Source organism: Rhopalosiphum padi, chromosome 1 (genome assembly GCF_020882245.1).
Source record: "Rhopalosiphum padi isolate XX-2018 chromosome 1, ASM2088224v1, whole genome shotgun sequence".
NCBI classification, from domain to species: domain Eukaryota; kingdom Metazoa; phylum Arthropoda; class Insecta; order Hemiptera; family Aphididae; genus Rhopalosiphum; species Rhopalosiphum padi.
In genome coordinates this window covers 31659803-31673828 of record NC_083597.1, presented here as the reverse complement: position 1 = coordinate 31673828, position 14026 = coordinate 31659803, and the positions used below count along the sequence as shown (strand labels likewise).

The 14026-nt window shown below is 23.5% G+C and overlaps 4 protein-coding genes across 6 annotated transcripts; 2 read left to right on the top strand and 2 right to left on the bottom strand.

The window, feature by feature from the left end:
- Nucleotides 1–506: 506 nt before the first annotated feature.
- LOC132922782 (adenosine 5'-monophosphoramidase HINT1) lies at nt 507–2934 on the top strand. Its single transcript, XM_060986480.1, has 3 exons — nt 507–792; nt 2308–2412; nt 2561–2934. The coding sequence occupies exons 1-3, from the start codon at nt 562–564 to the stop codon at nt 2723–2725; spliced, it is 501 nt and encodes a 166-aa protein (XP_060842463.1). The 5' UTR covers nt 507–561; the 3' UTR covers nt 2726–2934.
- Nucleotides 2935–3143: 209 nt separating this feature from the next.
- On the bottom strand, nt 3144–8611 carry LOC132922767 (dolichol-phosphate mannosyltransferase subunit 1). 2 transcript variants are annotated; one of them, XM_060986460.1, is made up of 5 exons: nt 8256–8611; nt 4031–4130; nt 3862–3972; nt 3608–3798; nt 3144–3507 (listed from the first exon to the last, which is right to left on the bottom strand). In XM_060986460.1, exons 1-5 carry the CDS (start codon nt 8348–8350, stop codon nt 3288–3290), a joined length of 717 nt encoding a protein of 238 aa, XP_060842443.1. In that variant the 5' UTR covers nt 8351–8611; the 3' UTR covers nt 3144–3287. The 2 variants fall into 2 exon arrangements, with proteins under 2 accessions (XP_060842443.1, XP_060842451.1); XM_060986468.1 differs by lacking the exon at nt 8256–8611 and adding an exon at nt 7832–7914.
- A 358-nt stretch (nt 8612–8969) lies between these two features.
- Nucleotides 8970–10169, top strand: LOC132922758 (uncharacterized protein C7orf50 homolog). Its single transcript, XM_060986449.1, has 2 exons — nt 8970–9739; nt 9866–10169. The coding sequence occupies exons 1-2, from the start codon at nt 9113–9115 to the stop codon at nt 10058–10060; spliced, it is 822 nt and encodes a 273-aa protein (XP_060842432.1). The 5' UTR covers nt 8970–9112; the 3' UTR covers nt 10061–10169.
- On the bottom strand, nt 10090–13132 carry LOC132922789 (thioredoxin C-1-like). 2 transcript variants are annotated; one of them, XM_060986502.1, is made up of 5 exons: nt 13031–13132; nt 12825–12902; nt 12506–12599; nt 12065–12188; nt 10090–10329 (listed from the first exon to the last, which is right to left on the bottom strand). In XM_060986502.1, the coding sequence occupies exons 2-5, from the start codon at nt 12892–12894 to the stop codon at nt 10198–10200; spliced, it is 420 nt and encodes a 139-aa protein (XP_060842485.1). In that variant the 5' UTR covers nt 12895–12902; nt 13031–13132; the 3' UTR covers nt 10090–10197. The 2 variants fall into 2 exon arrangements, with proteins under 2 accessions (XP_060842485.1, XP_060842477.1); XM_060986494.1 differs by lacking the exon at nt 13031–13132 and having other exon boundaries at nt 12825–13024.
- Nucleotides 13133–14026: the final 894 nt, after the last annotated feature.

Below are 14026 nucleotides of genomic sequence, written 5' to 3'. Positions count from 1 at the left end.
TGGCTTTTTTTTTAAAGTATATAATAATTTGTTATAAATGACGTAAATGTATATTGTATACCCATACATATACTCTGGTGTCTGGTTATAATTGTTCGGTAGTTAATTGGAATTATAAGCTATCGTTCTTATTGTTTAAACAAAAATCAAATTATATATATATATATATATATATTAATATTATAATATATATATAGACCAAACAACAATTTATTCTCAGTATTATTTTGAAATTGGAATGCTTACAGTTTTTATAAGTTGGTAACTACAAGCTAAGAAGAAATGTGAACAAAGTCGATGTATAAAGTATTTGGTATTTTAGTATTTTGTAGTTTGATTTTGATACCTACTTTAATAAAATTATGAACTTTTATATTTTAATTTTTTGCTTTTCAGTTTTTACAATTTTCCATTTCGAATTTCCAACATTTGGCAACACTATATACCACATTGAGAGCTTTTTAGTTTAATTTTGATAAGGATGTTAAATTCATAAATTTTAATAATTTATCATTTTTATAATCAACTAAATCAACAGTTATTAATAATCATCAATGACCAATGTATGCTTTTAGTCGAAAATTACTAAATTTTGTATCTTTAGTACAAATTAGCAATTTATCAAAGTGTAGTTATCGAACAAGTAGTTATAATTTTACTAGAACTTCAGGTTCTAGATTCAAAATGTCTGAGGTGGAAAAATCCTCAGTCGCTTCACCTGGTGGTGATACAATTTTTGGTAAAATTCTTAGGAAGGAAATACCATGCAACTTCATATACGAAGATGATCGAGTAAGTGTAAACACAGACTATATTCAAATAATCTGTGATTTAACTAATTAAGTAGTATTAACATAGTAGTAATAACTACCTAAGTTTAATTAGTATAAAAGTTGTCTTATCACTTATTATATTTCGCCATTTCGGTAAATTTAATGAAAATCTTTTTTCTTAAGTATTGTTTTTCACATTCATTATATGGTAAATTAATTTTCTTTCAATTAAAGTGAAAAATATTTGCGTGAAAAAATAATTCTTGTAGTTTTTGAGCTGTAGCTGTATGATCAGTCAGTGCCGGATTTCGTATATTTTTTACTCAAAGCAAAGTATATAATTTGATAGTTGTTGTTCCGTGATAATTTCTAGTTGAATTAAACCTATTTAATTTGTAAATATTCGTGTAATAATTATCTGACTATAAAAGATTTAATTTGTTTTGAAAAAAATTAAAATTTAATAATAAAGTATAAGTTTAAAATTTAAATTTGTGCCCCTCTATGATTAGCGCCAGGGGCATGGGCCCTGGTTCATCCTCCTACCCTTGATCCGGTACTGGATATGTTATTTATAAACAATTATGTATCTGGACTTTTAAATAGTTTAGCTATTTCAATAAAAAGAATCTACCTGCCTCAGCACACCAATTAAAAATACTATACCATTTTACTCAGTTGTACAGGTCAATCCAATGAATAGTGATAAATAATTTCAACATATTATGTGTTGTTTGATGAAATATTTCTAAGTTTAAATGACTATAAAATATCGACGATATTGCAGTAGCTAGAGAGGTGTTGCTACAAGCTCTATGATTCCATGTATGATAAAACCCTATTGGTTTGAGGACTAGATCTCCTACCAGAAAACACCTATAATTATGCATAAATGACCATGTATGGTCTGCAATATGTATAAGTTACCATAGCTCGCTACACAAATAATACCTACAGTAATGTAGTGGTAATCCGAATGGAATTAGGGAAAAGAGTTGTTCAGATTACCTATAACTTTATTTCAAAATTGTCTTGCAATTTAAAACTAAAAATTGTTTTTATTAATTTGTGTATAAACTATTTGAATACAATAAATATAATAATTATATTTTTTTAAATTAATTAAAATTATTATTATTTTAAATTATATACATACTCATTTATATAATAATAGAACAGTGGCAATGTACACCCAAAGCCGTCTGGATTACCGTTTTTGGATTAGCCTATGTTCGGATTACCGCTACACTACTGTATTAAGTACTTTGTGATGAATTCTCAACTGTTTTATTTAAACTGTCAAAAAACTTATTTCCTTGTATATTGTTATATTATTATTTTTTTTTTCGGTGAAAAATTAATAAAAAAATTTGTTAAATAAAATAATAATTTATGTGTTTACCTGTGAAATATTGTGAACAAACTGTTGGTTACTGGTTGGGTGTTCACTAAACAATTTACCATCCCCAACTAAAAAATGGCAGATGCTACATGGTTTTTTTATTAATGCATATTATTTTACTATTTTAATTAGTGTGTTGCATTTCATGACATCAATGCTCAAGCACCTGTACATTTTTTGGTGATACCGAGGAAACCAATTGAAATGTTATCTGTTGCTGACAACTCAGATGAAACGGTAATTTACTTTAATAATTAAAACATATATTATTATGCTTTATCTCCTTATTCTTCTTAAATTATTAAACAGTAAAAAAAATTGTAATATACAAATAAATAACAAAATTAGCCTCTAGAATTATATTAAAATTAATTTTTGATTTTAGTTGCTTGGACACTTAATGTTGGTTGCCAGCAAATTAGCAAAAGAACAAGGATTGGATGACGGTTTTCGTTTAGTAGTCAATAATGGAAAAAATGGTGCTCAATCGGTTTATCATTTACATTTGCATGTTCTTGGCGGTCGCCAACTAGGATGGCCACCTGGATAATTATTTTTATTACTCAATTTAATGTTTTTTTAATTATCAATATGTATGTGCCAATTGTTTGATTTGATAAAATATCATTTACAATTGCAATTTAATTTGGACAATTATAATTATTTTATTGCATTCATAAAAATACAATAAAAGATAAATATTTAATAATAAGGTATTTTATACAAACAAATAAATCCAAATTCAATTTTATACTAATACTTCATTTCTTCTTTTTTTTTATTTGGATTTTGTCTAATGTTAATATAACAGACAAAAAAAAAATTATTATTAATTACTGTTAACGTGTATTTTTATTTTTTGTAAATAAATTATAAAATCCAGTTTTCATTAACATGTTATGCTACTATAACTCAGTAAATAAAAGAACTACTTAAAGATAAAAATGAGAACTAGAAATTAATCAAGATTAGTTCTTAACAGCTTAAAACAACAACACTAATAATGATTAATAATAATATAATATGATATTATAGTCATTATTGCTCTTATAATATCAGTAAATATTAAGTGTATAAATTATACATAATATTACATTTTTTACTGAAAGATTTTACGTAGTAGCAAATAAATATAATAGAGACTTAACAAACTGAACAATTTCTGATCCTCCTAATTTAGACTCCCCATAAACTCTGTCTACAAAGGTTATTGGAATTTCACCAATAGTATAATTTAGTTGCCTTGCACGTACCATCATCTCCATTTGGAATACATATCCTTTAGATATACATGATTCTATCAATTTCTCTAAAACTGGTTTTTTATACAATCTGAAAACATATAGAAAGAAAATAAAAATTTACTTTGCAGTAACATATATTTAAAGAATTGTAATTGAGATTAAACTTTATAAATATAAAAAAAAATTACCTGAAACTACCAGTGAGATCAGATACTTTGGGCCTCAATAATATTTGGCTTACAAAATTAGCACCACGACTTACTAACTTTCTTTTAAAATCCCAACCTGAAACTCCTCCGTTGCCAATATAACGTGATCCAGTGACAACATCATAATCTTGTTCAGCTTGTTTTTTTATAAAATCAAGTATAAATTTTGGCTACAAAACATTAAGTTATAATTAAGTACAAATAAAAATTAAACCTAATATTTTTTTACTTACATGATGTGATAGATCAGCATCCATTATAATAATAAAATCACCAGTGGCATGTTTCATTCCATGAATATATGCAGTGCCTAATCCAAGTTTTTTCCCTCTGGGTCTTAATAACTTAAACAAGATTTATCTTTAACCTAAATTTCATAAAAAAAATCAATATATTACTTACTATTTTATCTTTTCCATAAATGGTTTCAAGTTGTTTGGCGACTTCTAAAGTACCATCTGGACTGCCATCGTCTATTATAATTATTTCATATTCAATCTCACTATAACCAATGATACCATAATTTATTAATCATAATTATTGTAATAGTAGTGCATTTTAATAAACATAATTCTTTTTTCTATAATAATATCTTAGAATTTAGATTAAAATATTACACATAAAAAGTTTATTAGATTCTGTGCGATGTGTTAAATACATAGATTATTTTTTCTTTTTATGTGTCAACATTAAGAGCTGAGAAAATGCTATTATCTTGAAATTCAATATTCTAGTTGAAAATAGAATTTAGTTTGGAGGATCAAAAGTGAAAAATTTCTAGTAAATTACTTAATTAAGAAATAAATAATAAATAATATCGAAAACTAGTAATTGACAATACAAATTAATTTTATTATAATTAAAATATGAATTTATAGTATCTTTATGAATAGAACTACTATACGTCATGGTATAACTTTTAAGTTTTTTTGAGCTTTATTAGATATTTGAAACTTTTTTCTAAAATTGTAGATAAAAATATGAATGTGATCAAAAAACTTGAAAATTTTAAATGAAGTACCTCATAGTTAATACTAGAATTAAAACAAATTGAACATAAATCTAAAATAATGCATAATGAATGTTTGATGTTAGGATAGTTAAGACCATTTTTCAAAATTTAAAAAAATTTAAAATATGAATATAATTCAAATTTCAAAATTATTAGAAAATTATAAATTTTTGAGGAGACTATATTTTTTTACATGCAATGGCTTTTAAAATATTTAGATTAATTTTTAGGTATTTCCTATTCATATTGTATTATTAATATTAAAATAAATTATTATAATAGTAATATATATTTAGTAATAAGTTGTACTCGGCCAGTGCTCAGTACCTGGTTTATAACAAATTATCTACTAGGAATTAACCAAATAAGTGGTTCTTCATATATTGTAAATCTCATAAGCTCAATTTAAATTATCCATCCAAGTACTAAGTACTTACATAATTTTGATAAAAAATATGTCAAACAATTAATTAAATATTTTAAAGCATTTTTAATTTTTTATACATAATGATATAAAGAATATTGTTAAAATATATTATACATAATTTTATTATGAATAACAAAGTAACTATTTATAATCTAAATAAAATATATAGACAAAAATATTTAATTTTAATAAATTAAAACAGAATAATTTTCAAAGTATTTTTTAATAAAGGAAATTCCATGATTTCCATGAAAAGAATAAGCAATATCGCTGGTTTTTAAATGTTCTTCATCACAAAATTGTTTTAATAATTTGGTTGCCACTCTATTATTCCTATACTTTACCATCACCCATACTTTCGATACACCAAATTTTACACATATTTACTAATTTTTTTGATAAATACATGCATTTATTAACGGTTCTATTTCTAAATATCCAATAATTTTGAACTCAGGATTCACAGCTAAAAATATTGAATGGTTTATATTATTATTAATGATTTTTTTAGAAAAATCAATTTCTAAATTAATAATATTTTTATATTCTTCAATGTAAGTCTAAGTTTTAAATCATCAGAATTATTAGTAACCTTTATTATGTTAAAAATAAATCCATTATCATTAAATTTATTAACTATATTTACAGGAATTTGGCTCTTAAACTGCAGTTTATGTAAATTTTTATGTAAAGATTTATGGATTGAATCGTCCCAAAAAGAAGGAACTTGAGATGGAAATATACCACACTAACAAGGTTTTTCATTTTTTTTGGTTTTAAATTTGAAACATAAAAAATAGTATTATTTAGTTTATCATTATTAAACATTTTATTCTTACATTCTGGACACATTTTTTTTATCAATTCATTTAAATCAGCCTTAATCACTGAATTAATTTTATACTGAAGTATAACTTTTTTTTTGCCAGTACCTTTACAAAGAAATATATTATTGTAATTGGATTTAATAATTGTTTTTTTTTTTGACAATGGTTTTGATGTCTCAATAGAAGGCATAATAAATGGTTTAGTAGATTTCTGATTATTTCTAAAACCAGTAATGATTTTGATTATTTTTACCAGATTATGATTATAATTAGCTATTTCAAAATTGTTAGAAAGATTTTTTTTTATAGTCACCAATTCTGAATTCATCAACATGGAGTTCATTATAAGAAGGGTAATTTATATCTTGAGCAATGTTTTTGGAAATAACATTTCTTGGCAATTCATTTATACTCATTAAACTGCAGTTTTCTAAAAATTGTTTCTCTCATGATTCATTGTCAAAACTAAAAAACACTATTAATAGAGATTAGTAAAGAATTTGATTTATTTAATTCTCTAATACAACTAAATGAATCAAGTGGTTTAGTTTTAGTTAATGAAATTGCATGATTGTTATTATCCATTGCAGATTTAAATGATTTTAAATTGTTAGAGAACTTAAATTCCAAAAAATTGTTTTGTACATATGACTTATCTATAGATTTCTCTTCTTGGCTAAACAAAATGTTATTGTATAATGTGAATTTAACTGGTTTCAGTTTTTTATTAACACATTCCCCAACTTGTTATTCAAAAAATTTAAATTCTTTAAATCAACATCTATAAAAAGTATAATTGAATATTTTTTATTATTTGATAAAGAGTCAGTATAATTGTATATATTTAATTTCATTATATTATGAATATTTTTAACAACATCATTAACACGTTTTGAACTTTTACTTAGTCTGGTTTATACATATTTTTATTTATTATTTGTAATATCTCATGTTTCATACTATTCAAGTATGGTACAATATTTTTAAGCTCAATTCCATTTGGAAAATATCTGATAAATCAGTGTCATTCAGATAGTTTTTGTCAAATTTTGTATATTTATTAATATTTTAAGTCATCTGCAAGTTTTTAGATATTATGGTTGGATTTTTATAAATTGTTTTATTTTCATTTATTTTATTTATAGTTGAATATTTTGATTGTTGTATTGTGTTTACTGTTTTATCAGATAGCATATTCAATTGAAATTCATTGATTTTACTTTCGTTACTCAATGTCATGTTTATTGTAAAACTAGGCTTCTGTAAAGTTGTTTCAGATTGATTTGTATGTAATATAATTGTCACATATTTCTAATTTTTCTGTGAAACTCGCTTTATATTATTAAAGGTTATATGATCTTGTTTTTTTTCTTGATTTTCAGAATGTTAACAGATATTTATAGTTTATCGAGGTATTTTTACTTAATAGATTAGGAGTACCAGTAGAAAATTCTGTGTTTAAAGAAATAGTCTTATCAGAATTCTCCTAACATTTATTAACCTTACTTGGTTTTAATTTAATATCATTATTAGACAATTTGCGTTTAATAGATTTTTTTAAAAGTTTTTTTACAATAATCTATATAACTAATGTCATTATTACATTTATTTAAAGGACTACTGGTGACTAATGGTTTATTATTCATATCATTTTAAAATAATCAGTAGCAGGATCAGAAGTAGGAGATAAGAAAGATGACGTATATATAATTTTATTTTTTTTAGGTATAATTAACAGTTTTGATCCTTCTGAATCTGTATAATATATTCTACTAGTATCAGATGAAAAACTATAATAGTCTATTGTGTTAAATCTATTGAAAACTTTCTGTTTGTTTAATTTTTTATGCTAGACGAGGTACTAGTTTCACAATTTAAGATATCATTAGATTTGAGCAAAGATCTAGAATTATATATACCACTCATAATTTCTATACCTAAATGAAAATAATGAACATTTATTGTTGACAATATTCTCATTAACTATATCACTTTTATCATACATATTAATTGCATTTGCAGGTTGATATTCATGTCTGAAAAAAATATAAGAACTTACCATAAATCTAGTTATATGTATTTATACTATTTAAATAAATATATAATAATATTAGTTTAATAATATAAGTTAATAATATATTCACGATAAATCTAAAATATCTATATAAAAAAAAATCAATCATACACATGAAATACATCATGAAAAGTAATTGACAATTACCATCACTTAAAACTAAGCTAATTACCTAACTACCTAAGCAATACATATAATATAATATTATAACCATATACATTCAATTCAAAATTATTAGTAATAATAATATCTTATTCTACATGTAATAATTAAAAAAAATGTATTACCAAATTTCCAAATATTTGTGGATTAGATAAACTATAACAGGTAAATTTTCTTTTTCATTGTACGTCGGCAGTAAAATTGAATATTTTGATGGCATCTTGTATAATATTATATTTAATTAAATAAAATATAAATTATACCAAAATGTAAAACATGGCAAAATGTTAAAATTATAACACTAAAAACTAAAAATAATTATAATAATGCATAAATATAAGAATTAAAAACTCAAAATAATCATCGATTAGTGATTAGTGATTTCCACGGGGCACCATCGAGATAGATATTGTTATCTATCTCGATGCGGGGCACAGACACAGATATATACTTTAAACTAGCCGACCACGGTCTGTGTAGCCGACCATTTGAAGCCCCTGATAACAAATTTAAACGATAATAAACAGTGCAGTAGCCATGAAGAACAATCTATATGTTAATATTCCCACGATGAACATCCCGAGTGACGTAAAAATAAGGAATCAATAGTAAAGTTTTGTGGTTCTACTGATACTTTTGTTATCAGTTTTTTTAATTTATTATTTAATAGCATTGAATAATTTGAAATGTGATTATGACATGTGAAAAATTAAAATATGAACCAAAATATTTAATCATTTAACTGTTATAGTAATGTTTTAGTAAGTTGTACTTAAACACTTCCTGCTGAAGCTGAATAAAATAGTTATCTTTTTTTTCGACTTTTACAACTCATCAGTGATTAATATTTAATAGTCATTAATTGGTAATCTTTAAATAATTATAATATTATAACTTAAAAAAAATTCAGTTAATACGCCATAGTGTAATTGTTAAGTATTTATTTTGATTATAAGAATGTACTGTTGACTAGTTTAACAAAATGTCTTTAAAAAGTGTTCTAAAAAAGAAGTTTAAGATAAAAAATCCAATTACATCAATGAAGAAAAAAAATAAACCAAAGCATGTTCTTCATACGCCGTCTACAGATACTTATAGTAAAATCGATGGAGAAAATATTATAAAAGAACGTTCCATAACTGACAAAGAGCAAAAAAAAAACATAATACCCGAAAAAACATTAAATGGTGAGAATGGCAATGAAAAACATATTAATAATGATGGATCAATAGAATTAACAACCGTCAACAAGAAAAAACGCAAATCTACAGATCAAGATATTAGTCTTGAATGTGTACCTATAAAAAAAAAGGTAACTTTTGCAGCTGATGTAAAAAGTGAAAAAGATGATCAGAAAAGCAGTGCTGGAAAATTGAAACTAATAAGCTTAAACAAACGGAAGAAATTGAATTATATAAAAAAATTAAAGGCTAAAAAAAATAAACAAAAAAATGCAAAAAAGTGTGAAGAAAATGCCACTGCTATTAGTACACCTAGACAAGAACGAGCCGTGGAATATTTAATGCAATGGAAGAATGATCGATCAAATTGGAAGTTTAAAAAAATTTATCAACTTTGGTTGATTAAAAACACTTATGACCCCCTGAAAGCAAGTATTGTGTTATATATTTAAAATAAAACTGTTCTAATGAACCTTTTTTTTCTCACTTTAATATATAAGAATAAACATTGAATACCAAAAATCATTAATAAATTTATATATATTTTTGTTTAGGTGTCTAAAGAACACTTTGAAGTTTTAGTAGAATATCTTCAAACTATTGAAGGTAAAAGTCGCAGTATAATTCTTCAAAGTGCTAATACAGTTGTCTCAGAATTTTCTAATTCTAATGAAGGACAACAAGAATTAAATTCATCACAAGAAGTTAAATATCAACGAGCCAGGACTATTATTCAAATGTTTGAATGATACATTTAACCAAATATATTTTTTTCCAATTAAATGTAACTAATTTTGTTTTATTACATATTTAAATATTTAATAATAAAAATTAAATAAATAGCATTAAAACCATAAACCTGACTGAATTTCACAAATTTAATATATTATTTTTTTTCTATGCTAGGTTCAGTTAACTTTGAAACAAAATGTTTTAGTTTATCTTCATCTTGTAGTCCAATCATTTTTCCTTGAACTTTGCCGTCTTTCATAAGAACTAGTTCTGGTACTACTGATACCTAAAAAATGTTAGTTTAATTTAGAATAATGTTACAATAGTTCTATTTTTTTTAAGATATTTAAATATTTGTATTTTATAATAATAGTTCAAAATAACACATACTGATAGCTATTTTATGTAAATTATAGTTTAGTAAGCAAATGAAAGTATTTTCCAAACAATAACGACACATTATTTGAGGTTCGGTGATTCAAAATTAATTATCAACCAATTGTAAATAATTTTAAATATTAAAATCATTTGTACTTGATTATTATGAGATAATAGAAAACTTAGATTGTGTTATAATAATATATTAGACATTATATATATATACAAGGTGATTTTTTAAGCATGCTCATCCCATTATTATGCTTAAATTATATATAAATTCAAATTTTGATTTTTACATAGTTTCAAAAATTAAAAAATTATATTTTTAAATAAAAACGTTTTTAACAACTTGAAACTATGTAAAAATCAAAATTTGAATATATGTATAATTTAAACATAATAATGGGATGAGCATGCTTAAAAAATCACCTTGTGTATATATAATGAACTTTTTGATTTAACTATAAAATGTTTAGATTATTATAATAAAAATGTGTAATACCTCAACTATAAAAGTATAAACTAGGAAACAATTTTATCAATTAAATTAAATTATATATTATACAAATAAATTATTGAATTATTAAGCTAATCAGTTTGTGTTGTATAAATGTATAAACATGACGGGTATTTAATTAAAAACCTGTGCAATACAGGAAATATTTAAATATTTAAAAATATTGTCCAACTGCCCAAGAAAGTAAGTTATTTGGTTTAATAAAATGCACGATTTTCTACTTATTTTTTAGAATCAAAAATTTCAGAGTCCTGGTTATAAGTAACTAAAGATAAGATATATAAGAGATATACAATGTGGAAGTGGCACAATAATAATGTGTACAATGTTGTCCACTCATTAAAATATTTTAATACTTAATTTTTAGGTGCCTATAATATTTTTTTTGTTTTTTGAAAGAAAACATAGATTACAAATCAAATAATTAATTTGTATAAAAATTGAATTTCAAATGAATAGTTCCAATTATATAATATGTTAGTTTAGATTGGAAAAATAACAAATTACAAGACATTCCTGAATCCTGGGCCAGAAATTTACTCAGCAACAATTTTAAATAATAATAAGTTACAACTTTTTGTAACTATTTGTTTAAAATTAAATTTAAAATGATGTATTTTTTTAATGTTGTTGATTAATTAATTTAAATTATGAAAAAAATTATTTTCAAAAATGTTTATACATTTGAACTAAGGAATGTTTACTAATAAAATAGTCACTCTAAAGCAGGGGTCGCCAACCTTTTCAAACAAGTGAGCTACATTTGAAATTTTTAGTCCCAGGTGATCGACATCTAGGAGAATTTAGGTCTTTAGGAAGAGATTTGTTTTATGAGCAAAAAAAAAAAAAAAGGTCTGAAAAAAGGTGCACACTTGCACGTGACGACTAATAAATTGACAGTCGAGTTAAAAACTGAAACTGACAATAATTCTGACTATTTATTGTAGCCGAGGCATTATGGTAAATTCCTAGAATACAATAGTATACATTAACCGATTATTTATTACGCGATCGACCGATAATGGTAAAATTAATTTTTTAACGATCGACCTATAGTCCTAGAAAGATCGCGATCGACTGATTGGCGACCCCTGCTCTAAAGTCTGTATTATATAAGACTTACACCATATTCCATGGCAATTTCAGCGTTGTCATCAATATCAACTTTTGCAAGGTGAATTGTACCATTATGTTCTTCTATTATTTTTTCAATTCGAGGAAGTAACATTTTACATGGTCCACACCATCTAAAAAAATAATAAAAAATACTTGTTTTATAAAATTAGTTCAAAATATAGTATTTACATTAAAATCTTTAGAGTTGTTTGAATGATATTTTACCAATTGAAAAAACATTGAAATTACAAAACCATTGTACATACATAGGAAAATTATCTTCATAATTAATAATAATTTTAAAATACAAAAAGCCAAATTTGTATTCTATAATATATTATTTGATGTGAACTAATCATGGATGTAAAAATAAAGGGGGCAGCAAAAGTAAATAAATTTAAAAAAAATCAAACAAATATATTAATATGTAAAATAAATATTTACATACGTTGCAAAAAAATCTATCACCACAGGCTCTTTACTTTTTAGTACTTGTGTATTGAAATCGTCTTGATCTTGAATTTTAATTATTTTATGCCTAGCTAGAATTCAAAAAATACATATAAATATCACTATCAATTTTTTATTAATTAAATTTTGGTATTGGTGTAGAATATATTTCCACTAAAAGAAAAAAATTATTAATAGAAAGGTAACAAAAAATTAAACTTTTAAAAAATATATTATTTGTAAAAATAATTGTATTTATTCTACCATCTCTTTTTTTTCCAATAAGGAAAAATTCTACTCCAACACCATAATATTACTTGTAGTTATGCTGAATGTTCTTGAAATGATTTTTGTCAGCGATATATTTTTGGCAACGTTTAAAAACATGATTAAAACTAATAATTTTAAAAAAAATGGTGAATTATTATACTAATAAAATATCTTTATACTAATCTGTATTCTATAGTGAAAACTTAAAAATGCTGTATCTCAATTTCTGTATATTAAACTACAAATTACCTACCTAAGTATCAAACTACCAACTATATTGTTAAATAACTAATATATCATATTTAACAATACCAACCGTGAACAAGTATTGAGTAAGTAAAATAATAACTATATATTTTTATCTTTGACTAGTATGATTACAGTTTTTATCACGAACTAAGATTTATCATGTTTATAATAATAATATAAGAAATGACAATCAATCATCAATCAGCTGTTATTAAAATGTATTGTATCTACCACGAATTAAAATAATATACTGTTCAATTTATTATTATTATAATAATTATTACATTTTTATTAATTTTAAATATATTTTAATTCGTAATCTCAACTATATGTCTATAAATACCTAGTTTAGTGTAAATCGTAGGTGTCCTTGTTTCCTAACAGCTATTGCCATTGGTGGATCTAGGACGATTGGTCCGCGCGAAAAAATGTCGTATGTGAACAATTGGTCCCCGTCATAAATTATACTCGGACAATTAGTCCTCGGCTTAAAAGTTAAATAAAAATATTTTTTTATCATTAAACATTCTTTAAAATGTATTTTCAATAATATAATACTTTTAGAATTTAATAATAGTTATTTGTTTAAAAAAAAATAAAAATGAACATAATATTATAATAATAAATAAATAAATAATATTATAGTCAAATAAAAAAAAAATTTAAATATAACATAATAATTAATAATTACAATTTATGAAAATCTCAAAAGCCTACACAAATAATTCAAAAAAACATCTTTTGAAAAGTTATTATCAAAATTATTACAAATAAAAATAATGTTTTTTTCCTTGTTGCTTAAAGGTTTCAAAAAATTACTTAAAAAAACATTATCATTACTTTTTGTCAACGATATCATTGTTGTTGAATTAATTATTTGTATCGATTCAATAAAATTATAAATATTTGGATGTTTAATTCTAACAATATTTTTAAATTTATTATTTAATGCTTCAGATTTTGTTGTTAAAAATTTAAAATACATAATTTGTTTAAATTT